The sequence below is a fragment of the Chiloscyllium punctatum genome, chromosome 10 (genome assembly GCF_047496795.1).
Source record: "Chiloscyllium punctatum isolate Juve2018m chromosome 10, sChiPun1.3, whole genome shotgun sequence".
Classification (NCBI taxonomy): Eukaryota; Metazoa; Chordata; class Chondrichthyes; order Orectolobiformes; family Hemiscylliidae; genus Chiloscyllium; species Chiloscyllium punctatum.
Genome location: NC_092748.1, coordinates 117,634,859 through 117,660,380, shown reverse-complemented (window position 1 = coordinate 117,660,380; position 25,522 = coordinate 117,634,859). Strand labels below are relative to the sequence as shown.

Below are 25,522 nucleotides of genomic sequence, written 5' to 3'. Positions count from 1 at the left end.
GCAACATTTAAAAGGCATTTGGATGGGTATATGAATAGGAAGGGTTTGGAGGGATATGGGCCGGATGCTGGCAGGCTGGACTAGATTGGGTTGGGATATCTGGTCGGCATGGACAGGTTGGACCAAAGGGTCTGTTTCCATGCTGTACATCTCTATGACTCTATCTGATGAATGTTAGTAGGGCATCGTTGACTTAGCAATGAACGTACACCGTTGGGACCTCTGAGTTGGCAAATAAGTTCTGCTAAGTGAAAAGAATGTAAGAAATATGAGCAAGAAGGACATCTGGCCTGTTGAGCCTGCTCCACAATTAAGATTGTGGCTAATCTTATTCCACTGATCTGCCCGCTCACCATTATCCTTAATTTCTTTACTGTTCAAAATCTAACTTTGCCTTAAAAACATTCAATAAGGTAGCCTCAACTGCTTCACTGGATAGGGAATTTCACAGATTCACAACCCCTTGGGTGAAGAAATTCTTCCTCACCTCAGTCCTAAATCTGCTCCCCTTTATTTTGAGGCTATGCCCCCTAATTCTAGTTTCACCCACCAGTGGAAACAACCTCCATGCTTCTATCCTATCTATTCTTTTCATAATTTTTTATGATTCTATAAGATCCCTCCTCATTCTTCTAAATTCCACTTAGTATAATCCCTGTCTACTCAGTCTCTCCTCATAAGCCAATCCTCCCAATTCCAGAATCAATTAAATGAACCTGCTCCTTACTCCTTCCAGAGCCAGTACAGTCAGTTCTTCTATAACATGATGGTTGCGTCCTTGTGCAATCCCGCATTTTTAAAAAAGTTGTGCTTTAACACCTGCACTTAAAGTATTGGCGCTGTAATCGTGTTACAGCGAACACATTTTGAAAAATTTCCTAATTAGGAACAGTGTTCCCAATTTGTCAATCTTGTTACAGCAAATTTGCGTTGATGAAATGAACGTTATAACAGAATGACCTGTTGGTCCTTTCTCAAGGAAGGAGACCAAAACTGTATGCAGCTTTCCAGGTGTGACCTCACCAGCATCCTATACAGTTGCAGTAAAACCTTCTTTGTTTCAAACTCCATCCCTCTTGCAATGAAGGATAATATCTTATTTGCATTCTTAATTACCTGCTTCACCTGTAAACAAACCTTTTGTGATTCACGCACAAGAACACCCAGGTATCTCTGCACAGGAGCGTGCTGCAATTTTTCACCACTTAAGTAGTAGCCCATTTTGCTATTAGATGTACCAAAATGGATGACCACACATTTACCAACATTGTGCTCCATCTGCCAGATCATTGCCCTGTCACTTAACTTTTCTATATCCCTCTACAGACATTCAGTGTCCTCTGCACACTTTGCTCTACCACTCAATAGACAATAGACAATAGATGCAGGAGTAGGCCATTCAGCCCTTCGAGCCTGCACCGCCATTCAATATGATCATGGCTGATCATTCCCAATCAGTATCCTGTTCCAGCCTTATCTCCATAACCCTTGACTCCACTATCTTTAAGAGCTCTATCCAATTCTTTCTTAAATGAATCCAGAGACTGGGCCTCCACTGCCCTCTGGGGCAGAGCATTCCACACAGCCACCACTCTCTGGGTGAAGTAGTTTCTCCTCATCTCTGTCCTAAATGGTCTACCCCGTATTTTTAAGTTGTGTCCTCTGGTTCGGCACTCCCCCATCAGCGGAAATATGTTTCCTCCTGCCAGAGTGTCCAATCCTTTCATAATCCTATACGTTTCAATCAGATCCCCTCTCAGTCTTCTAAACTCAAGGGTATACAAGCCCAGTCGCTTCAGTCTTTCCGTGTAAGGCAATCCTGCCATTCCAGGAATTGACCTCGTGAACCTACGCTGCACTCCCTCAATAGCCAGAATGTCTTTCCTCAAATTTGGAGACCAGAACTGTACACAGTACTCCAGGTGTGGTCTCACCAGGGCCCTGTACAGCTGCAGAAGCACCTCTTTGCTTCTATACTCATCTTCGTGTCATCTGCAAACTTTGACACAGTATACTTAGACTCCAAGTCTAAATCATCTGTGTGAATTATAAACAATTGAGGTCACAAACTGATCCCTGAGGCACACCATTAGCCACTGATCACCAACCAGAAAAACATCCATTTATCCCCACTCTTTGCTTTCTGTTAATTAACTCATCTTCTATCCATGCTAATACATTACCCATGATGCTGACCAAATGTCTGAGATAACAATTGGAGAAACTCTTAAGCTTTTACACCTGTCTTCACATACTGTATGCTTTAATATGCAGTCAGGAGTCAGAGATACTTACTGATTGCTTACAGAGAACTTAATTGGTAAGGGAAACTTAATTCTGGTGAGCTCGACCTTTAATGAGCATGCTTGAGATGAAAAAGAGTTTCTGAATGACTGGTCCACCCTTCAAAGTTTTCAGAACTTAACTGTAAACTTCATCCTGCCAATCTTCATCAGAAACTTAATCTTTGGTTTATTGTGCAATTTGGCTCCCCAGTTCACTTTGTTTGCCATTCCCGGGAGCAGCACAAGACAGCCTTTAGAATGGAATGTTAACGTGGTATCTTCAGTGGAGAGCAAATCTCAGATGAGATCTTGGCACACTTTTGTGTTGATCTCAAGTGAACAAACAGGAGAACAAATAAGAATCTTATTAAACGCCTTTCAGAAATCCAAGTATTATTACAACTACTGGTCCTGCTTTCTCTATCCTGTCTGTTACTTCCTCAAAGAGCTTCAATAGATCTGTCAGGCATGATTTTCCCTTAATGAAGTCATGTTAATTCTACTTGATTACATTATGTATTTCTAAATGCTCTACAATTACATCCTTTGCAATACGGTCAGAGAATTATACGGATACTTCAAACATTTTTCCTATGACAGATGTTAAGCTAAGTGAACTATAGTTCCTGCTGTTTTTGTCTCCCTCCCTTACGAATAAGGATGTTACACTGGCAGTTTTCAAATCCTTTGGGTCTTTTCCAGATTCTAAGATTTCTTGGAAGATTACATCCACTATCTCTGTAGCTACATTCTTTAACACACTAGGATGTAACCCATCAGGAATATTTTGGCCTTTAGCCCCATTCCTTTCCATAACACTTTTCTTCTAACCATATTATTCTTTCAGGAGGAAGGGTCACTCCACCTGAAAAGTCAACTGTTTTTTTCACCACAAACATTGCCAGACCTGCTGAGCTTTTCCAGCAATTTCTGTTTTTGTCCCTTACAGAATGAGGCTGGAGAAGCAACAATGGGGAATTAAGAAATGGCAAAAGGGTTAAATAAATACTTTTCACCAGTCTTCACTGTAGAAGATGCAACAGCATTTCAAAATTACTAAATATTCAAGGAGTAAAACAAATAAATAAATACATTAACTATCACCATTTAAAACGTGCAAGGGAAACTAATGGGGCTAAAGACCAACAAGCCTCTGGACCTGATGGACTGCATCCCACATTCCCTCCAATTTACTTTCTAGCTGTGTGGGCTTCCGTGGCCTATGTGTAGCCGCAGCTTCCAGGACCAAGAATAAATGCTGTGATCAGTGGATTAATGCCAATCTGTCTGCAGAACCTTGTGCACATGCACATTTTAGAGGGAATTCTGAATGAACCCTAGGTGTAATAACTCAAGAAACTTGACTGGAGAGGAACACTATTTATTTCTGAACAAAAGAGAGCCACTACTTATGGCATACATAGGCTAGTCCCCTGGATAAAAAGTGCCTTGTGGTATCACACACAAGCAAACTTTTCTCCCCCATTAAGAATTTGTTTTTAATTATTTACCGCCACCAGTAAATCACCATGAAGGTGCCTGCTTTTTTTTTTACTGTTTTATGTACCAGAAGTGCTCTTACACACAACTGAGTGGCTTTCCCACCCAAAATCATCGTGATTTATTTATGTGACCAACTAACCACCACCAGTAATTACCCATGCAGGGATGGAGGTGGCTTTGTGGTATTATCAACGGATTGCAAATCCAGAGACCCAAGTAACATTCTGGAGACCTGGGTTTGAATCCTGTCATGATGGTGACATTTGAATTGAATTTTTAAAAGCCTGGAGTTAAGAATCTAATTAATGATGACCATGAATTCATTGTCAATTGTCACAATATGTCAAAAATATTCTTCAATAGACAAAAGAATCCCTTTGCGTTTTTTCACTGAATGTGGGTGTTGACAACGTCAGCCTTTGTTGCCCATCCCAAATTCATTTTGAATCAAGTGGCTTCTCAGACCATTTCAAAACGTAGGAAGATTCAATCACTGCTGAGAGTCTGCTTTCAAATTCAGGCCAGAGCAGAAAATGTAGGCAGATTTTCTTCCTGAAAGGACATAGTAGGGATCCTATGAAATGAAATCTATAGTGTGGAAACAGACTATTTGGCAAAACAAGTCCAAACCAACCATCTGAAGAGTATCCCACCCCGACCTATTACCTACCCTATTACTCTACATTTCCCCTGACTAATGCACCCAGACATCCCTGAACATTATGGGCAATTTAGCATGACCAATTCACTAAACCTGCACATCTTTGGTCTGTGGGAGGAAACCAAAGCACCCAGAGGAAACCCATGCAGACATAGGGAAAATGTGCAAACTCCACACAGGCAGTAGCCAAAGGCTGGAATTGAACCTGGGTCCCTGGTGCTGTGAGGAGCAGTGTTTACTACTGAGCCGAACCACAATGATAGCTTTATTCTTCAAATCAAGTACCTGAACGTTTAAACTCCACTGGCTACCATGGTGGATTTAAACTCACATCCACAAAGCATTAGCCTGAATCATGGATTACTGGTCCAGTGACATTATTACTCTGTCACCATTACCTCCACTTACATCAATTTGGTATGCACTCTCAATGTCTATGGAGAAACACTACACAAATTTGGTGTTTCATTCATCTGTTCAGATATTGAATTTCTAACTGATATCTCCAATGGTTTGATGACACTGATAGTCATAACAAATGAATATTTTCAGGACTGAAGATGTTTCTGAGGCTGTTCTCAGAAAAGGGGAACATCTGATAACTTCTCTTAAAAGTTCTTAAATATACAATCATCCAGCTCCTTCGCCTCAATGTCTCTAACTGCAGATTTCCATGCAAAAACTAATTCTGTGGTATAGAAGAAAGTTTGCAAGTCTGATTAATTATGTAACTAAATATTCCACAGAAAACTGCTATTAGTCACTTGGTGAACAGAACTAGTGCTTATTGCAAAAATAATCACACTGTTGAACCTCTAACTCATCAAAACGGAATCACAAGAATACAATATTGCTGTGAGATTTCTTCTCATCCAGCTATCACTCCCATTTTTGTCTTTTTTCATGAGAAATATGTCTTTGATGGGATGGCTTCCGATATCCTATCTCTTGCATATTTCCAATATATAATTGATAAGTCTGTTACAGTTGAATCTGTAGCTGCATGTCAAAATTTCCTTACACATCTTAATGAGCTCTATGCAAATTTACTTTTGAAATGGAACAGTCTGATCAGCTCCCTTCCTTCAAAATGCTAGTTGAGAAATTAACTAATGGGTTCTCTACAACTGTCTGGTACAAGCATACCTTTGTTGACCAATATGCGTATTGATTCTCCTATAACTACATCCCTTATAAGAAAGGCTGTATCAGAAACATTGTGAACAAATCCCGAGACCTCTTAACATACAAGGCTGATGAGAATATATACACATCAAAACTGTGCTGTGTTGAAATGGCCAACCCAATTAGATCACTGGTTACTGTATAATGTGTAAACTCATTGATGGGCCTAAGGCTGCTTCTTTAGGTTCTGAAACATACTGAGACTATCTCAGATTATCTTGAAGAGTAACAAAAATGAAAGCGCTGGAGAAACTTAGCACTTCTGTTAAAAAAAACAGGAAAAACAGGGTTAAAGTTTTGAGTCTAATGCCTGTTCTTCAGAGCTGGAAAAGTAAGGTGTCTCAAGAAATTTGACATTAAAGTGAAGCTAATCATTTCTCACTGCTAATGTGCAGTTGCAGCACAAGTGGCATTCTCCACTAAGAGGCTACTTGCTATCAAGCCAAAAAGACTGTTCCTATCACACAAATGACTAATATAGTCAATAAGTTTCAATACCAGTGTGATGCCAGTTATGTAGGCTATGCATCTCTATGACTGGTGCTTAAAAACCACAAAAGATGCTAGAGGTGATTTGTGATGGGCCAATACAGTAAGAATTACGTTAATAATCAATTAAAATCAGTCAGGTTTACAATGCACTGAAAACAGCAAATGATGGAAAACACAGGTCAGACAGCACCCATGGAGAGAAAGAGCAAGCTAATTATTTGAGTCTGGATGACTTTTCATCAGAGCTGAAGTGAAGTATGGATGATCAGCATTTATGCTATAGTTTGGGGAGGGAAAGTAGTGGGTGTAGGGTGTTGCTGGAAAAAGGATGATGGTACTTCAGATTAAAAGTGATCAGAATGTAAGAATGGTAGAATGTGTCTCCTGGCAGACTTGAAAGGAGAGTAAAATGGGATGGAGAGGTTAGGACATGATAACAAGCTAAAAGAAAGTGAAGAATGGTTCACAAATTTAAAGGTATTGAACTCAATATTAATGTAAAGTGCCCTGTCTGAAGATAAAATGTTGTTCCTCCAGTGTGCACTGAGACTTACTGGCACACTGCAGCATGCCGAGGACAGACATGTGACATGAGAGCAGGATGCTGTGTTAAAATGACCTGCTATGGGAACATCAGGGAACTGGTTGCGCACAGACCAGTGGTGTTCCACAAAGCAGTCACTCAGTCTGCATTTTAGGTTTCTCCAATATAGAGCAGCACATTGGGTACAGCAAACACAATATAAAAGATTGAAGGTGATACAAGTGAAAACTGCCTCACATAGAAAGCCTGACTAGACCCTTGGAGCAGGGAGATGGTGAAGGGACAGATATTGCAATATTTGCAATTACATGGGAAGGTGCCATGGAGAGGAGGGGTGGTGTTGATGGTTGTGGAGTGGATTAGGGTGTCCCAGAAGAAACGATCCCTGTAAAATGCAGACGGGGGAGAGAGGGGACATAGGCAACTGTTTGGATGATGCCACCTTTCCAAGTTGTGCTGCTGACATGGCTTGCTTCTTCCATGATCGTGGCTTCACACCGACTATGGCTGACAGAGCCCTCAAAAGCATCTAACCTACCACCTATGCTTCCGCCCTTGCCCCTTCCCATCACTCAGCAACGTGAGCAGGTTTCCCTTGTCCTCACTTTTCATCCCACCAGCCTCCATATTCAAAGGATCATTCCCTGCCATTTCAGACAACTCTAGCAGAACACCACTGCCAAACACATCTTCTCCTCACTCACCCTCTCTACACTGGACAAACCAAATGCAAACTAGGTGATTGCTTTGCAGACCACCTCCAGTCGGTACGCAAGCAGGATCCTGACTTTCCAGTCGCAGATCATTTTAACACAGCATCCTGCTCGCGTGCCCACACGTCTGTCCTCAGCATGCTGCAGTGTTCTAGTGAATCACAACACAAACTCGAGTAACAAATCTCATCTTAGTCTAGATACTTTACAGCCTTCTGGACTTATTGAGTTCAAACCCTTTAAATTGTGAACTATTTTTTCCCTTTCTTTTAGCTTGTTATCATGTCAGGGTTTTGGACAGAGATTGGCTGACTTGCAGAAGGCAGACAGTGGGGATATAGATTGACAGCCGATAACTAGTGGAGCTCTGCAAAGGTTAGTAACGGGAACACAACTATTCATATTATACATTAACAATCTGGACAAATGAAATGGGGGCACTGTTGTTAAGTTTGCAGATGACACAAAGATAGGAGGGGGTCATGCAGTGCTGAGAAAACAAGGAGGCTGCAAATGGACTTGGACAGACTAGCAATGTGGGCAAAAAAGTGTCAGATGAAATACAATGTTGGAAAGTGTGAGGATATACACTTTGGACGGAAAAATAGAGGTGTGGACTATTTTCTAAGTGGGGAAAGGCTTCTGAAATCTGAAGCACAAAGGGACTTAGGAGTCCTAGTTCAGGATTCTCTTAAAATTAACATGAAGTTCAATTGTAGATAGGAGGCAAATGCAATGTTAATATTGATTTCAAGGTTAGAATAAAAGACGGAGATATACTGCTAAGGCTCAGGTTGGACAGCATTTTGAATACTGTGATGAGTTGGGATCCATATCTAAGGAAGAGAGTGCTGGCCTTGGAGGGCTCCAGAGGTGGTTTACAAAAATGATCCCAGGATGGAGGGCTTGTCATAGGATTTGGGAGGTAATTTCACTGAAACATGCATGATGCTGTGAGGGTACATAGAGTGGACATGCAGAGGATGTTTTCACCAGTCGGACAGATGATGATCCAAACGCATAGCCTCAGAGTGAAGGAATGAACCATTATAAATGAGATGAGGAGGAATTTTGTCAGCCAAAGAATGGTTAAGCTGTGGAACTCATTGCCATGTTGCTGTTGTGGAGACCAACTTATTGAATATATTTAAGATAGAGATAGAGAGGTTCTTGTCAGAGCATTGAGTACAGGAGTTGGGAGGTCATATTGTGGCTGTACAGAACATTGGTTAGACCACTTTTGAAATGCTGCGTGCAAATCTGGTATCCTTCCTATCGGAAGGATGTTGTGAAACTTGAAATGGTTCAGAAAAGACTGACAAGGATGTTGCCAAGGTTGTAGGATTTGAGCTATAGGCAGAGACTGAATAGACTGGGGCTGCTTTCCCTGGAGCATTGAGGCTCCGGGGTGACCTTATAGAGTATATAAAATCATGACGGGCATGGATAGGAATGGATGGGAGAGTCCAGAACCAGAGGATATAGGTTTAGGGTGAGAGGGGAAAGATATAAAAAGGGACCTGAGGAACAACTTTTTCATACAGAGGGTGATGCGTGTATGGAATAAGCTGTCAGAGGAAGTGGTGGAAGCTGGTACAAATACAGCATTTAAAAGGACCTGGATGGGTATGGGTTTAGAGGAATAAGAGCCAAGCGCTAGTAAATGGGACTAGATTAGGTCAGGATATCTGGTCGGCATGGACGAGTTGGACCAAAGGGTCAGTTTCCATGTTGTACATCTCTATGACTCTATGTTTAGTGGGAACAATCAAGGATTACAGGGAGAAGGAAGGGGAATAAGGTTGAGAAATATCAGCCAGGATCAAATAGCAGAGCAGACTCAATGGCACAAATGGCTTACTTCTGCTCCTATATCTTGTGGTCTTCTGGACACTAAGAAAGCAGTGGCAGACATTAAGGAGGCAATTCAGCAAAAAGAAAAGTCCCAATAAGAAGGAAAGTCTCAGAGAAGGATAAGCCAATCATGGCGAACCAAGAAAGTCATGGAGAGTATTAAGTTGAAAGAAAAACATATAAGGTCGACGTCAGTGATAGCCTCAAAGGCTGGGGTAAATTCAGAATCCAGCAGTGGACTAAAAGAGAATAGACAGAAAAGATCAACTACGAGGGCAAACTAACATGTATGTGTAGAGCCGCAGGAGATGGGCACGGTCATCACTAATATTTCTCCTTTGTGTTTACTGTGGAGAAAGATATGAAGACTTGGGAACTTGAGGAAGTTAGTGGGGATATCTTGTGGACATTCCATATCACAGTTGGTGGTGGTCTTGGACATATTAGAATGTATGATGGTGGATAAATCTCTTGGTCCTGACTAGACATAACCAAGAACACTGCATGAGGTAGAGAAGACATTATGGGGGTGCTGGCTGATATTTTTGCATCGTTAACCATGGGTAAGGTCCCTGAAGACTGTAGGGTAGCAAATGTTGTGCCCTTATTCACGGAGAGCTGCAAAGAAACCTCTGAACCAGAGGCTAGTAAGCCTTAAAATCTGTAGTGGCTAAGTTAATTGAGAAGATTCTGAGAGATATACGTGCATTTGGAAAAACAGGGTTTGATTAGGAGCAGTCAGCACAGCTTTGTGCATGGGAGATCATGCCTCACAAACTTGTTCCAGTTCTTTGATGAAGTGACCATGTTGTCACAATGTTGTGGCGATTACAGAGACTTGGATATCACAGAGGCAGAATGGTTGTTGGATGTTCTGGGGTTTAGATGTTTCAAAGGAAGTGGGAGAAATAAAAGAGATAGGGGAATGGCACTATTAATCAGGTAGTAGTATAAGAGCAGTGGAAAGGGAGGTAATCGAGAAGGGTTTGTTTACGGAGTCATTATGTGTGGAACTCAGAAACAGGAAAGGAGCAGTTGCTTAATGGAAGTTTTCCATAGACCCTCCATTAGCAAAAGAAACATGAAGGAGCAGTTTGGCACGCAGATTTCAGAAAGGTGCAGAAGTAACAGGGTTATTGTCAACTTCCCTAATATTGACTGGAACCTCCTTAGTGCAAATTGTTTGGATGGAGCAGATTTTGTCAGGTGTGTAGATATGTAGATAGGGGGGCCATACTGGTTTTGGTGCTTGGCAACGAACCAGGTCAGGTGTCAGATCCCTCGGTGGTAGAACATTTCAGTGGTACTGATCACAACTCCTGGACTTTTACAAGAGTCATGAAGAGGGTTAGGAGATGGTATAGGAAACTATTTAATTGAGGGAGGGGGATTTACAATGCTATGAGGCAGGAACTGTGGAGCATAAATTGGGATCAGGTATACTCAGGGAGACGCATGACAAAAAATAAGAAGAGTGTATAGCTATGAGTGCTCATTAGGTTTTTCCCACTGAGGCAAGGAAGGGATTGAAAGGTGAAAGAACCTTGCATGACAAGAAATGTGGAATATCTAGTCAAGATGAAGAAGGAAGCTTACATATGAGTGGCACAGTGGCTCAGTGGTTAGCACTACTACCTCACAATGCCAAGGACCCGGGTTCAATTCCAGCCTCGGGTAACTATCTTCCAGCCCCGGTTCCACACTGTAAGGATTCTATAATCTTTAAGGTTGAGGAAGCAAGAATCAGACAGGGCTCCAGAGGGTTATGAGGTAGCCAGGAAGGAACTAAAGATTGGACTTAGGAAAGCTAGAGGTGGCATAAAAAATGCCTTGGCGGGTAGGATGAAGGAAAACCCCAAGGCATTCTACACTCATGTAAGGAACAAGAGGATGGGCAAACTGAGGGTAGGGCCGATCAGGGATAGTGGAGGGAACTTGTGCCGGGAGTCGGAGGTAGTAGGGAAGGTCCTTAAGAAATACTTTGCTTCAATATTCACTACTGAGGGGAACCTTGTCATTTGTGAGGACAGCATGAAACAGGCTGATATGTTCGAACAGGTTGATGTTAAGAGGAGGATGTGCTGGAAACTTTGAAAAGGGTAGGCCAGATGGCACATACCCAATGTTACTGCAGGAAGGGATTTCTGTGTCTTTAGTAATAATGTGTCTCATCATTGTCTACTGGAGTAGTACCAGATGATTGGAGGGTGGCAAATGTTATTCTCTTGTTCAAGAAAGGGAATATGGATAACCCTGGGAATTACAGGCCAGTCAGTCTCACGTCAGTGTTGGGCAAATTATTGGAGAGAATTGTGAGAGACATGATTTATGATTATTTGAAAAAGCATAGCTTGATTAGAGATAGTCAGCATGGCTGTGAGAGCAGCAGGTCATGCCTCACAATCCTTATTGAATTCATTGAGGATCTGACAAAACACATTGATGAAGGTAGAGCGATGGATGTAGTATACATGGATATTAAAGGCGTTTGATAAGGTTCCCCTTGGCAGGCTCATTCAGAAAGTAAGGAGGCATGGGATACAAGGAAAGTTAGCTGCCTGGATACTAAATTAGCTGACCCATAGAAGACAGAGTGTGGTAGTTAACGGAAAGTATTCAGCCTGCAGCTCGGTGACCAGTAGTGTTCTACAGGGATCTGTTCTGGGACCTCTGCATTTTGTGATTTTTATAAATGATTGTATGAAAAGTGGAAGGGTGGGTTAGTAAGTTTGCCAATGACACGAAGGTTGGTGAAGTGGTGGATTGTGTGGAGGGATGTTGTACGTTGCAATGGGACATTGACAGGATGCAGAACACAGCTGAGAAGTGGCAGATGGCATTCAACCCAGAAAAGTGTGAAGTCATTCATTTTGGAAGGTTGAATTTGAATGCAGAATACAGGTTTAAAGGTAGGATTCTTGGCAGTGTGGAGGAACAGAGGATCTTGGGGTCCACATCCATAGATCCATCAAAATTATTACCCAAGTTGATTAGGGCGTTAAGAAGGCGTATGGTGTGTTTGCTTTCTTAACAGGAGGATTGATTTTAAGAGCCGCGAGGTTATGCTGCAGCTCTATAAAGCCCCGGTTACAGCTTACTTGGAATATTGTGTTCAGTTCTGGACGCCGCATTATAGGAAGGATGTGGAAGCTTAAGATAGGGTGCACAGGAGATTTGAAAGGAGAAAGTGAGGACTGCAGATCAGAGCTGAAAATGTGTTGCTGGAAAAGCGCAGCAGGTCAGGCACCATCCAAGGAACAGGAGAATCGACGTTTCGGGCATGAGCCCTTCTTCAGGGCTGCGCGCTTTTCCAGCAACACATTTTCTGCACAGGAGATTTACCAGGATGCTGCCTGGACTGAAGGGAGTCATAACAAAGGTTGAGGGCGTTAGGGTTTTTCTCACTGGAGCAAAGAAGGATGAGAGGTGACTTGGCAGAGGTGTACAAGATGAGGAGAGGCATAGATAGAGCGGATAACCAGAGACTTTCTCCCAGGACGGAAATGGCTATCAAGACGGGGCATAATTTCAGGTGATTGGAGGAAGGTTTAGGAGAGATGTCAGTGTAATGGGTCCTTTACACAGAGTGGTGGATGTGTGGAATGCACTGCCAGCAGGGGTAGTAGAGTCAGATACATTAGGGACATATAAGCGACTCTTAGATAGGCACATGGATGATAGTAAAATGAAGGGTATGTAGGTTGGTTTGACCTTAGAGTAGGATAAAAGGTTGGCACAACATCAAGGGCTAAAGCGCCTGTACTGCGCTGTACTGTTTTATGTTCTTGACCAGAGAGGTTGATGAGGGCAGGGTGGAAGACATCGTCTAATTGGATTTCAGCATGGCCTTTGATAAAGTTCCACATGGTAGGCTGCTCTGGAAGGTTAGATCGCATGGAATCCTAAGGGAGCTGCCAAATTGGAATCGCAATAACCATCAGCTTCCTACCATCAAGGCAATAAGAGAAGGATGCTTATCGGACTGGAGGCCTGTAATTAGTGGAGTGCCTCAGGGGTTGGTCCACAGTCCACTGCTGTTTTTTTAATCTATATCAATAATTTGGATGAAAATGTAGTAGGACTTTGATCAGCTAGGGAGGTGGGCCAAGAAATGGTAAGTGACATTTAATAGAGATAAGTGTGAGGTCACGTACGTTGGAAATGCAAATCAAGGTCAGAGTTTCATGGTAAATGGGAGGGCGTTATGGAGTGTAGTGGAGCAGAAGTGAGAAAGTTTATAGCCTTCAATGTTGTCCTTAAACATTTGGACGAAAATGTAATTTTGAATTATAGAACACATTTGTTGCATACTATAAAACGGTATGGCAGGGAAGATAAGAGAATTAAGAACAGTTGCCTTAACATCAGCAAATCTGTATAAACAAGACACTGAGTTATAACATTCACAGCTGTTCCTTTGTGAAATTAATAAACAACGTTTAATTCTGACCTCGGATCAAAACTCGGTATCAAATTAACTTCTCTCCCAAATTATTGTCCTTCGCTATTTCCTGTCTAGTTCAGAACATACAGTGTTTCCGTTAACTTTTGTGTTTGTGACAATAACGCCTTTGTAAATGTGTGTATGAAAGCAGTCTGTTTTTGATAGTATGACAGAGTAGCCTGCCAGGGCTCTTGAAGAGCTGATGTTTTACTCTCCTGGATTATGAGAATCCAGTTAGTCTGGTTTATAGATATCAGTGTTATAACAGTGATGCTATTACTAAATGAAAGCAATGATTAAAATTAAACTAAACTGTAAGAGCTGTTTTATTCCATACCACCAAACAGTACGCTCTCCGGGACGAACCATGAGAGAGGCATACAGGTCGGAGTCCACAAGGGCTTCCCTGAGCCGTCTCAAATCTACACTTTAACAAAGAGACAGAGTTCGAGTGCACAATTCTCTGAAAGTGGAGTCACAGGTAGACAGTGCAGTGAAGGTGGCTTTTGGCATACTGGCCATCATCAGTCTGGACACTGAGAAATTATGTTGAAATTGTATAGAACCTCGCACTTGGAATATCGTGTTTAGTTTTAGTCACCTTCCTGTAGGAAGGATGTTATTAAATTGTAAAGAGTGCAGAAGAAATTTACCTGGACTCTGAGCTAAAGGGAGAGTTTGGACAAGCTAGGACATTTTTCTTTATAGCACAGGAGACTGAGGGGGGAATCTTATAGAAGAAATGTATAAGATCATGAGAGGCATGGATAGGGTGAATGCATTCAGCATTCTTTCCAGGGCTGGGGAATATAGCACTACAGGGGCATCAGTTTAAGGTTAGTGGGGAAAGAATAAAAGGGAACCTGAGGGGCAACTTTTGCACACAGAGGGTGGTATGCACATGGATTGAGCTGGCAGTGGAAGTGGTTGAGGTGGGTACATTAACAACATTTAAAAGGCATTTGGATAAATACATTGATAGGAAAGGCATAGTGGTGATCTTACAGGAATCACTAGAATCAGGAGGGTCCCAGAGGACTGGAAAATTGCTGACATGGCACCCCTGTTTAAAAAGGGAGTAAGGCAAAAGACAGAAAATTACAGACCAATTAGCCCAATCTCGGTCATAGGTAAGATCCCAGAATCCATTGCGAAGGATGACATTTCCGAATACTTGGAAGTGTATGGTAAAATAGGGCAAAGTCAGTACAGTTTCTTCAAAGAGAGGTCATGCCTGACAAATCTGCTAGAAATCTTTGAGGAAGTAATGAGCAGGTTAGATGAAGGGACAGCCAATGGCAGTTATCTACCTGGCCTTCAAGAAAGCCTTTGACAAGATGTCGCACAGGAGGTTGCTGAGTAAGAGAAGGGCCAATGGCGTTAGCGACGTGTTAGCATAGATAGAAGCTTGGCTGTCTGGCAGAAAGCAGAGAGTGGGGATTAAGAAGGTCCTTCTCAGGATGGCAGCCAGTGACAAGTGGTGTTCCGCACGGCTCAGTGTTTGGACCACAACTTTTCACTTAATAAATTAACAATCTAGATGAAGGAACTGATGGCATTCTGGTTAGGTTTGCAGACAATACAGGGAGAGGGAGCACTGAGGAGATGTGAAGGCTGCGGAAGGATTTGAACAGATTACTAGAGTGGGCAAAGCAGTGGCAGATGGAATACAACATTCGAAAGCGTGAGGTTGTGCACTTTGGTAGGAAGAATACAGGCATAGAATATTTTCTAAATGGGGATAAAATTAAAAAGTCTGAAGTGCAAAGAGAGTTGGGAGTTTTTGTCCAGGATTCTCTCAAGGTAACCTTGCATACTGAATCAATAGTTAGGAAGGCATATGCAATGACGGCATTTATTTTGAATATAAAAGCAGGGATGCACCTCTGAGGCTCTATAAAGCTCTGATCAGATTACATCTGTAGTACTGTGCGCAGTTGTGGGGCCCAAACCTCGGAAGGTTTGGGCCCCACAAGCCGTAGAGCATGTTCAAAGAGGTTCACGAGAATGGTCCCAAGAATGAAAAGGTTAATATATAAGGAATGTTTGAGGACTCTGGATTTACACTCGATAGAGTTTAGAAGAATGGGGGGGGATCTAATTGAAACATAAAGTATACTGAATGGCCTGGACAGAGTGGACGTTGGGAAGATGTTTCCATTGGTAGGAGAGACTAGGACCTAGAGCATAGCCTTAGAGTTAAGGAAAGACCTTTTGGAAGGGAGATAAGGGGAAACTTCTTCAGCCAAAGCGTGGTGAATCTATGGAATTCATTGCCACAGTAGGATGTGGAGGCCAGATCACTGAGTATATTTAAGACTGAGATAGATAGGTACTTGATTGTTAAGGGGATCAAGGAGAAAGCGGGTAAATGGGGTTAATAAACTTATCAGAAACTTATCAGCCATGACTGAATGGAGAGCAGACTCAATGGGCTGAACAGTCTAATTTCTGCTTCTGTGTCTTATGGTCTTATATACTCTCCAAACCTATCTGACGAACATAATAACATATGAACTAGGAGCAGGAGTGGGCCATCTGTGCTTTGAGGTAAAAACAATGACTGCAGATGCTGGAAACCAGATTCTGGATTAGTGGTGCTGGAAGAGCACAGCAGTTCAGGCAGCATCCAAGTAGCATCTGTGCTTTGAGCCTGCTTCACCATTCAATAAGATCATGGCTAATCTTTTCATGGCCTCAGCTTCACTTACCCGCCCTCTCACCATAACCCTTAATTCCTTTACTGTTGAGAAAATTACCTATCTTAGCTTTAAAAACATTTACTAAGGGAGCCTTAACCATTTCAATGAGCAGGGAATTCCATAGATTCACAACCCTCTGGGTGAAGAAGTTTCTTCTCAATTCAGTCCTAAATCTGCTCCCTCTATGCCCTCTTGTCCTAGCTTCACCTTCCAGTAGAACCATCCTCTCTACTTCTATCTCAACAACTCCCTTCATACTTTTATAGGTTTCTAGAAGATCTCTCCTCATTCTTCCAAATTCCAATGAATATAATTCCAGTCTACTCGGTATCTCCTCATAAGCCAACCCCCTCAACTCAAAATCCACCTAGTGAACCTCCTCTACACCCCTTCTTGCACCACCAGTATATCCTTTCTCAAGTAAGGAAACCAAAACTGCACACAGTACTCCAGGTGTAGCCTCACCAGCATGCTATACAGCTGCAACATAACCTCCTTGCTTTTAAAACCCAATCCCTTTAGCAATGGAGGACAAACTTCCATTTGCCTTCTTAATTACCTGTTGTACAAAAAACCAACCTTCTGTGATTCATGCACAAGGACACCCTGGTACTTCTGCACAGCAGATTGCTGCGATTTCTTACCATTCAAGCAATAGCTCTTTTTACTGTTATTCCTACCAAAATGGTTGGCTTCACATTTGTTAAAATTGTACTCCATCTGTCAGACCTTTGCCCACTCACTTAAACTATCTAAGACCCTTTGCAACGATTCGCAGTCCTCTGTACGCTTTGCTCTACCACTCATCTTAGCTTCATCTACAAATTTTGACACAGTCCACACTGTCTCCAACTCAAAATCTTCAATGCAAATTGTGAATAATTGTGTTCCCAACATTGATCCCTGAGGGACACCACTCGTCACTAATTGCCAACCAGAAAAGTACTAATTTATCCCCACTCTTTGTTTCCTGTTGGTTATCTTAGATTGTCATACATTTTCCTCATATTTTCCTGCTGCGCCTTATCACCCTAAGTTGCAAAAGATCAAAATTCCGAATCTGTCTTAAATATACTAAACAATCTTATCCCTTCTATATTTGAACTACCCTTATTCTGATGTTATTTGTTTCCCATCCATCTTACCCATCTCCTTTATAATGCTCCAACCTTTCTTTTTGTTTCTGATTCTATTTTGGAGTAAATTTCATGTTAAATTTCCTTCTCCACACCATGCTGATTCCATGTTGAGGGGTTGGCTTATGAGGAGATACCGAGTAGACTGGAATTATATTCATTGGAATTTGGAAGAATGAGGAGAGATCTTCTAGAAACCTATAAAAGTATGAAGGGAGTTGTTGAGATAGAAGTAGAGAGGATGGTTCTACTGGAAGGTGAAGCTAGGACAAGAGGGCATAGAGGGAGCAGATTTAGGACTGAATTGAGAAGAAACTTCTTCACCCAGAGGGTTGTGAATCTATGGAATTCCCTGCTCATTGATATCTTCAATCTGAAGCATGGACTTGTGGTCACCTTTTCCGTATGTTTGCCTGAAACGTTCCAATGGCAAAAAACTTAGAACTATATTTTGTCTGCATGAAATTGTGCTATTTTATCCAAGCTGCCATTCCAGAGCTTTGTTAAGCATTCAAATACTGAATGTCATTGGTTAAACCGACTGCTGATTTCACCAAATTCCTGGATCCCTGTGAACTTTAGGCAATGAATTTACATTTTCAACGAGGCACAAAATTAAATAGAGTCAAGATTAGAGTGGTGCTGGAAAAGCACAGCAGGTCAGGCAGCATCCAAGGAGCAGGAAAATTGATGTTTCGGGCAAAATCCTGATGAAGGGCTTTTGCCCGAAACGTTGCTTTTCCCGCTCCTCGAATGCTGACCTGTTGTGCTTTTCCAGCACCACTCTAACGTTGACTCTAATCTCCAGAATCTGCAGTACACACTTCTGCCTATAAGATTAAATGGAGCTGGATGCCAAATCGATGGGCTAAGGGGCCTCTTCTCTGCTCTATTAAGAAATAATGTAATTTACATGGAGTCATAGAGCATGATCTTGCAGTAAGAGTGTCCCACACTAGGTGCATCTTTAAATCGTCACTTTAATAACCTGCATCATCCTTGATGTCACAATCACTAATGACACTACTAATGCCAGCTGTGTGCTCCCTACCAACGTGTTTGAGGTTTTATTTGGATTCAGATCTTAAATTAGTATTTTAAGATTAGGGAATTCTGTGGTTAAGAGTTACAGATAAATAATGGGTGTTAGGTTTAGGATTGTGGTTAAAGTTAGGAGAATGTGATTGAAAGGTTTTGTCAATGGCTAAGGTTAGAAGTTGGGATTCAGTCGTAAAGAGTTAGGATCAGTGGTTTAGGATTAATTGAAGTAAGACTCATGACCACTGTCGTATCAATGCACTTTACAAAATAGGAAACATTTTTTGAAGTATAATTACTATTGTAACTTAGGAAACATGACAATGAATGCACACCCTCAAACTCCCAAAAGGCATCGATATGAGAATGACCGGAGATAAATGATGATGAAGAAAGCCTATATTGATCAGAACACGGCAGCTAACTCAAGTACTTTTGAAACAGTGCCACGGAATTTTAATGACTTAGTCATGGGCCTCAGGGTTTAGTTTAACATTCTAACCAGGAGGATGACATCTCCCAACTCGCCTTCTATACCACTATGCGAATGTCAGTCCAGTTAATCGTCGAGTGAGGAGCATTAGTGGTTAGGATCGAGTTGGGGCAAAGACTCAGTGATTACGATTCTATTGGGGGTTAAAGATCAGTGGTTAGGATTAAGTTGAGGCAGAGAATGAGGGATAAAACGACATCTATGGCATTGCTTAGGAATGAGTTGGAGTGAAGGGTCAATGGTTAGAACTGATTTTTGAAAGCCATGATATGGAGATGCCGGTGTTGGACTGGGGTGAACAAAGTTAAAAATCACACAACACCAGATTATAGTCCAACAGGTTTATCTGTAAGTACATGCCAAAGGAGGAGTTCTCCAAAAGCTTGTAGTTCCAAATACACTTGTTGGACTATGGCCTGGTGTCGTATGACTTTTAAATTTTTGAAAGGTCAGTGGTTACTGGATTAGAAACTCTCTTGGCACCAGGGTTTCCACCTTGGCTCCCCATCGCCGACTCTCTCTACCAGACCCCAATCCAGAACTTTGTCTGCTCCCAGCCGGGGGCTCACCGACCTCTTCTTGTACTTCTCCTTATCTGCTTTGAGGCAGTTGAGTTCCTTCTGCTGCTCCTCCAGCCGGAGCTTCAGGTCGCACCTGGCCTTCTGGAAGATGGCCTCGACGCGGCAGTTCTCCTCCTTCTCGGCCAGCTTGAGCTCGGCCAGCAGATCCTTGTTCTTGCGCATGAGACTGAGGATGGTGTTGTTGATGTACTTGGCGAAGCGGTCGTTGAGATCCTTGAAGCGCTCCTTGCCATCCTCCAGGCCATCATGCAGCTCCTTCTCCACCTGCTCGCCAGTTTTGTCGGGGTAGGTGGCCACCGGCCTCTGACAGCTCGAGTGCATGTCTCCGCGGTCCAAGGGGCGGCGGCGGAGGCCGTGCTCACTCTCTCTCTCTCCCCCCGCCGCTGTCCTGCCTTCCAATTAAAAATAACACGTTACCGTTAACTCGCGAGGGCAGAATAGGGTTTTCAAGACCTCGCCAGTTTGTTGGGGTGTTTTTTTTTCCCGTTCAGTCAGGGATGAGAGGAGGGCGGGGCTGGGATCAATTTGAAGCCTCACACATGCGGCCGCCTCAGCCTCCGGACAAACCACCTCGACGTCGCCTGTTTACTTTTGTCCGCCTGGCAGCCGTTACCACCCGGGCTTCGCGCCTGCGCGGTCACACCCATTTCCTCCCCCCCGCAACAAAGCAAAACAAAGCATGGCCCAACTGACGCCACCCAGCCCCGCCCCTCCCCTCCCCACTGCTCTGCCCCGCCCCTCCATCACCTTGCCCTCCCCACCCAGCCCCGCCCTCCCGAGATCGCCCCGCCCCCCCCACACCTTCCCTCCCCACATACTGCGCGGGAAAACACGATCTTCGCACGCCTTTTGCCGTCGAGCGCATACGTTGAATATACTTACTCCACCCTCAAACCAACACCAACCCCCCAACCACATATACCACTTCCCCCACTCCCAACACCTTAACACGCCTACCCCATCCCCACTCCGAACACCCGTCCCCCAAACCACAACATACTCCTATCCCCACTGTCAACACCCGTCCCCCAAACCTCAACATACCTCTTTCCCCACTGCCAACACCCGTCCCCCAAACCTTAACACGTATACCCCTATCCCCACTCTGAACACCTGTCCCCCAAACCTCAACATACCCCTATCCCCACTGCCAACACCTGTCCCCATGGGCGGCACGGTGGCACAGTGGTTAGCACTGCTGTCTCACAGCGCCAGAGACCCGGGTTCAATTCCTGCCTCAGGCGACTGACTGAGTGGAGTTTGCACATTCTCCCCGTGTCTGCGTGGGGTTCCTCCGGTTTCCTCCCACAGTCCAAAGATGTGCAGGTCAGGTGAATTGGCCACGCTAAATTGCCCGTAGTGTTAGGTGAAGGGGTAAGTGTAGGGGTATGGGTGGGTTGAGCTTCGGCAGGTCGGAGTGGACTTGTTGGGCCGAAGGGCCTGTTTCCACACTGTAGGTAATCTAAACCTTAACACGCATACTCCATCCCCGCACTCGTCCCCCAAACCTCAATATAACCCCTTTCCCCACTCCCAATTCATATCCCACAAACCTCAAAACCCCTCCCCGAATCCAACACCAATCCCTCAAATCTCAATACCCATACCCCTTTTCCCACTCCCAACACCAGCCCCCAAGCCAGAATACCCACACCCTTTCCCCAAATCCAACATACCCTCTTCAATCCAACACCCATCCCCAAATCTCCACATCTTTCCCCCACTCCTAACACCATCCCCAAAGCTCAATACCCATACCCCAAACATCAACATCCACATCCACTCTCCTAACCCCAACACCCATATCTCAAACCTCAATAACCAACACTCCTCATCCCAACACCAGTCCCCCAAACCTCAACGTCTATACCCCCAAACCCGATCAGCACCCAAAACGTAACACCCACATTCCCTTCCACTGCCAACACCCATTGCCTTTCCCAAACCTAACAGCACTTCCCAACTGCCACCACAATCGCCAACCTTCTTCACAATCTCATTCCCCAAGTCACCCAAACCCAAGATTCTTGTCCAAACCCAATCCAACTGCCCCCCTCCTTCCCAAGGCGGAGTATCGCGCATGTGTCATTCAACCTTCGCCCCACTCGCCCTCACATAAACCAAAATTGTTGGAGAAACTCTGCAGCCATTTTTGCGAAGAATGGTAGGTCTGGGCTCCAAAAGCTGACCCTTGTGCTCCCACTGCAGATGCTGCCAAGACCTGTTCAATTTCCCAAGCATTTTTCAACTTTGTTTTGTTTCAGGTTTGCAGGGTCGGCATTAATTCATTAGCGCACGTGCTCACAAGGGCGTCGCGCCAACCCTCTAGCGCCTGACGCCTTGACGTCACACCTGTTCTTCGGCGCATGCGCTGGTCTACCTTTCCCAAGTCACATGTCACACGCCGTTCTTCAAGGCCCGTGCACCGCAGCGTGCCGTCTCGGCGCATGCGCCTGATTGATCCGTGTTGGCGCGAATTTCTGTGTGAATTCCGAGTCATGAGGGTGTGGATCTCAGTGAAATGAAGGTGTTCTCCCTATAATAGATAGTTTTATTGTCACATTTTGATAAACTAATACCAGTTCATCTTCAGAACGTGTACATGCAAAGTACAAATGATGCCGTGTGGTAATGGAGTGAGGGACATGGCAAACGAGACAACATGGAGAACATTGGGCATCTGGAGCCTCCGCTGTTCAACTGGATTATGACTGATCTCTACCTCAGGATCATTTTCCACATTACCTTCATATCTTCTTTATTTAAAATTGACAAAATTAGAGTTTTACAGCTTGAACTTAATGCAAGGTCAGATCTTTCGCAGCCCTGCTGAGTGGAGAAATCCAAAGATTCATCACGGTTTGTCTGAAGAAATTCCTATTCATCTTAGTGGCCTACCTCTTACGGTTAGAGGATAATCAACAAGCAGTCATAGTTTCATTACTTTTTTCAAGAAATCCAACCCTGAACCTCCTTAGCTTAACCACTGTCACTTTAACACACCTCATATAATGTGATACCTTGAGCAAGACTTTGGTTAGCTTGACCTAACATCTATTTACATGTGTCTCAATGTGAAATTTTATTTGATAATGCTCCTTGGGACATTCTACCACATATTATGCACCGTGTAAAAATATTCTGCCAGGTTGACCTTTGCCAACTGCTGTACTGTCTCTGGCTCCATCACCACTTGTCCTTTACTGCTCCACCTCTCCCAATTCCACCTTCAGCATAACCTTCTAAAGAAGGGTCACTGAACCTGAAATGTTAGCTACTTTCTCTTCACAGAAACTGCCAGAGCTGCTGAGTTTCTCCAATAATTTTTGTTTTTATTTCAGATCTCCAGCAAATGCAGGCATTTGCTTTTTTTAAAAACTTTTTTACAAGAATCTGTTGCTTTTCCAACCAGGGATCCAACTATTTGGATTTAGCAATGTGTAATGTGAAATGATCTTTGAATAAAAGAAACCATAACATGATAGAATCTAGGTAGGTTTTAGTTTTGCTGAAGCTCCTCCAACGCTAAATTGTGGATCCCAATACCTGTCTCAGTCACAGTCACATCCGTACCCAACCATGGACCAAATCTGATGTATTTAATCAAAAGGGTATGAATGTCTCTTAAGCATTGTCCAGGTGACTCCTCTCTTTCCTGATATGTGACAGTGTCTGTAACTCAGCTTTCAACTTGTTAAGTATGAGTTGAAGTTCCTCTTAGTGCAGATGTGGTTGCTGTTTGTTGCACCGGTGTCCACCAGCTCTGACATATTACAACTGCAACACATCACTTGCCCACTCACCTGTAATCTTTTTAATTAATTCATTTGGATATTAAATCTTTTAACAGTGAATTTGCTAACTGTACTCTTCAATGAGACCATAAGACAAAGGAGCAAAGTAGGCCCTGCAGCCTATCAAGTCTGTGCCAGTCACTGAGCTCATGAACTGATCTGATAATCTTCATCTCCAATATCCTGTGTTTTCCCTCAAACCCTTGATTTCTTTTACAGATTAAAAATCTGTTTATTCCATCATTGAATATACTTGAACACTCAGCCTCAACAGCCTTCTGTGATAAGAATTCCATAGATTAACTTCCTTTTGAGAGAAGAAATTCTTCCTCATCTCTGTTTTAAATGTCCAGCCACTTATTGTGAGATTAAGCCCTCTGGTCTTATAGACTTTGTGACAAGGGAAACTAAACTGTCCGCATCTACTCTGTCAAATCCCCTCAGAATCTTGTGTGTTTAAATAAGATTACCTTTCATTCTTCTACTCCAATGAGTACAGACTGAACCTCTCCTTATAAAGCAGTCCCTCCAATCATGATATCAGCCTTATGAATCTTCTCTGAACTGACTCCAATGGCCAGTGTATATTTCTTTAGATAAAGGTCCCAAAACTGTTAGAGAACAAAAGAACAAGGAACACTACACCACAGGAAATGGTCTTTCAGCCCAGAAAGCCCTCGCTGATAAATGACACATTTTTAACCTATAAACCTTTGCCTCTACAAGTCCATATCCCTCTATTCCTGGACTGTTCATGTATTTGTCACATTATCTGGTTCTACCAGCTCCTCTGGTAGTGACTTCCAGGCACTTAACCCAACTAAAAGACTTGCCTGTCACACTTCCTTTAAACCTTTCCGCCTTTTACCTTGATGTCACTGAGTAATTGACATTTCTACATTGAGAAAATGACTCTGACTATCTCTCCTTTTCATGCTGTCATAATTTTGTAACCTCAACCTCTAGCATTAAAGGGAAAACAAATCAAGTTTGCCCACTTTCACGTTGTAGCTAATAGCCTCCAAACCAGTCAACATTCTGTTAAATCTTTTCTGTACCATCTCCAAAGTCTCCACAAGCTTTCGATACTGTGGAGATCAGTACTATAAGCTATATTCCAAATGTGGCCCAACTAAAGATCTATACAGCTAGAACATGACTTGCTAACTTTTTATCCTCTGTACCTGGCCTTTGAAGGCAAGCATGCCATATGCTTTTTTGACCACCATATCCACTTGTGTTGCCATTTTCAGGGACCTGTGCATGTGTATGCTTAGATCCCTCTGCATGTTAATGCGTCTAAGGATTCTCTCATCTACTGTATACTTCCTTCCTGCATTAGATCTTCCAAAATGCATCATCTTGCAATTCCATCTGGCACTTTTCAGTTCAAGTCTGCAACCTATTAATATCCTGCCATATCCTCTGGCAATATTCCTCACTATCTGCTGCTCTTCTAATTTTTTATCATCTACAGATAATTAGGCCACCTACATTCTCCTCCAAGTCGTTTACATAAATATATTAAAATCTACAGGGATCCCAGCACTGATCCCTGCAGAACACCAATAGTCACATCACCAGTCAGAAAAACACCTTTCCACTGTTAGTGTCTGTCTTCTATGACCAAGCCAGTTCTGTGTTAATGTCACTAGTGAATCCCATGTGACTTCACCTGTATCCGCCTATCATGAAGAACCTTGTCAAAGGCCTTAGTAAAGTCTATGTAGACAACATCCATCACACTACCATCATCAATCATCTTTTTCACTCCCTCAAAAATATCAATCACATTTGTGAGACACAACTTTCCCTCCACAAAGCCATGCTGCCTATTGCTAATAGGTCCATATTTTTCCAAATTGAGTAAACCCAGTCCCTCAGAATCTTCTCCAGTAACTTCACTGACTTAAGGCTCACCAGCCTGTAATTTCTCAGAGTAACCCTGTTGGCCTTTTTAAGTGCATTAACAACATTGGCTATTCTCCTGACCTGTGAAATCTTTCCTGTGACTCAAGAGGACACAAAGATTTAGGACAAGGCTCCCGAAATGTACTCTTTCACATCCATCAGTATTCTGGGATAGATCCAGTATTC

General features: G+C 43.0%; 1 protein-coding gene across 1 annotated transcript in view; it reads right to left on the bottom strand.

Annotated features, from left to right (window-relative positions):
- LOC140481826 (glial fibrillary acidic protein-like) overlaps window positions 1-24,786 on the bottom strand; it is a 176,874-nt gene extending 152,088 nt beyond the window's left edge. Inside the window, exons 1-4 of the mRNA XM_072578352.1 lie at window positions 24,610-24,786; window positions 21,929-22,167; window positions 20,419-20,477; window positions 19,624-19,915 (exon numbers count right to left, since the gene is read on the bottom strand). Coding sequence (XP_072434453.1) covers window positions 19,624-19,915; window positions 20,419-20,477; window positions 21,929-22,167; window positions 24,610-24,786 — 767 coding nt within the window. The remainder of the gene's footprint in view (window positions 1-19,623; window positions 19,916-20,418; window positions 20,478-21,928; window positions 22,168-24,609) is intronic.
- Between the last annotated feature and the right edge of the window lie 736 nt (window positions 24,787-25,522).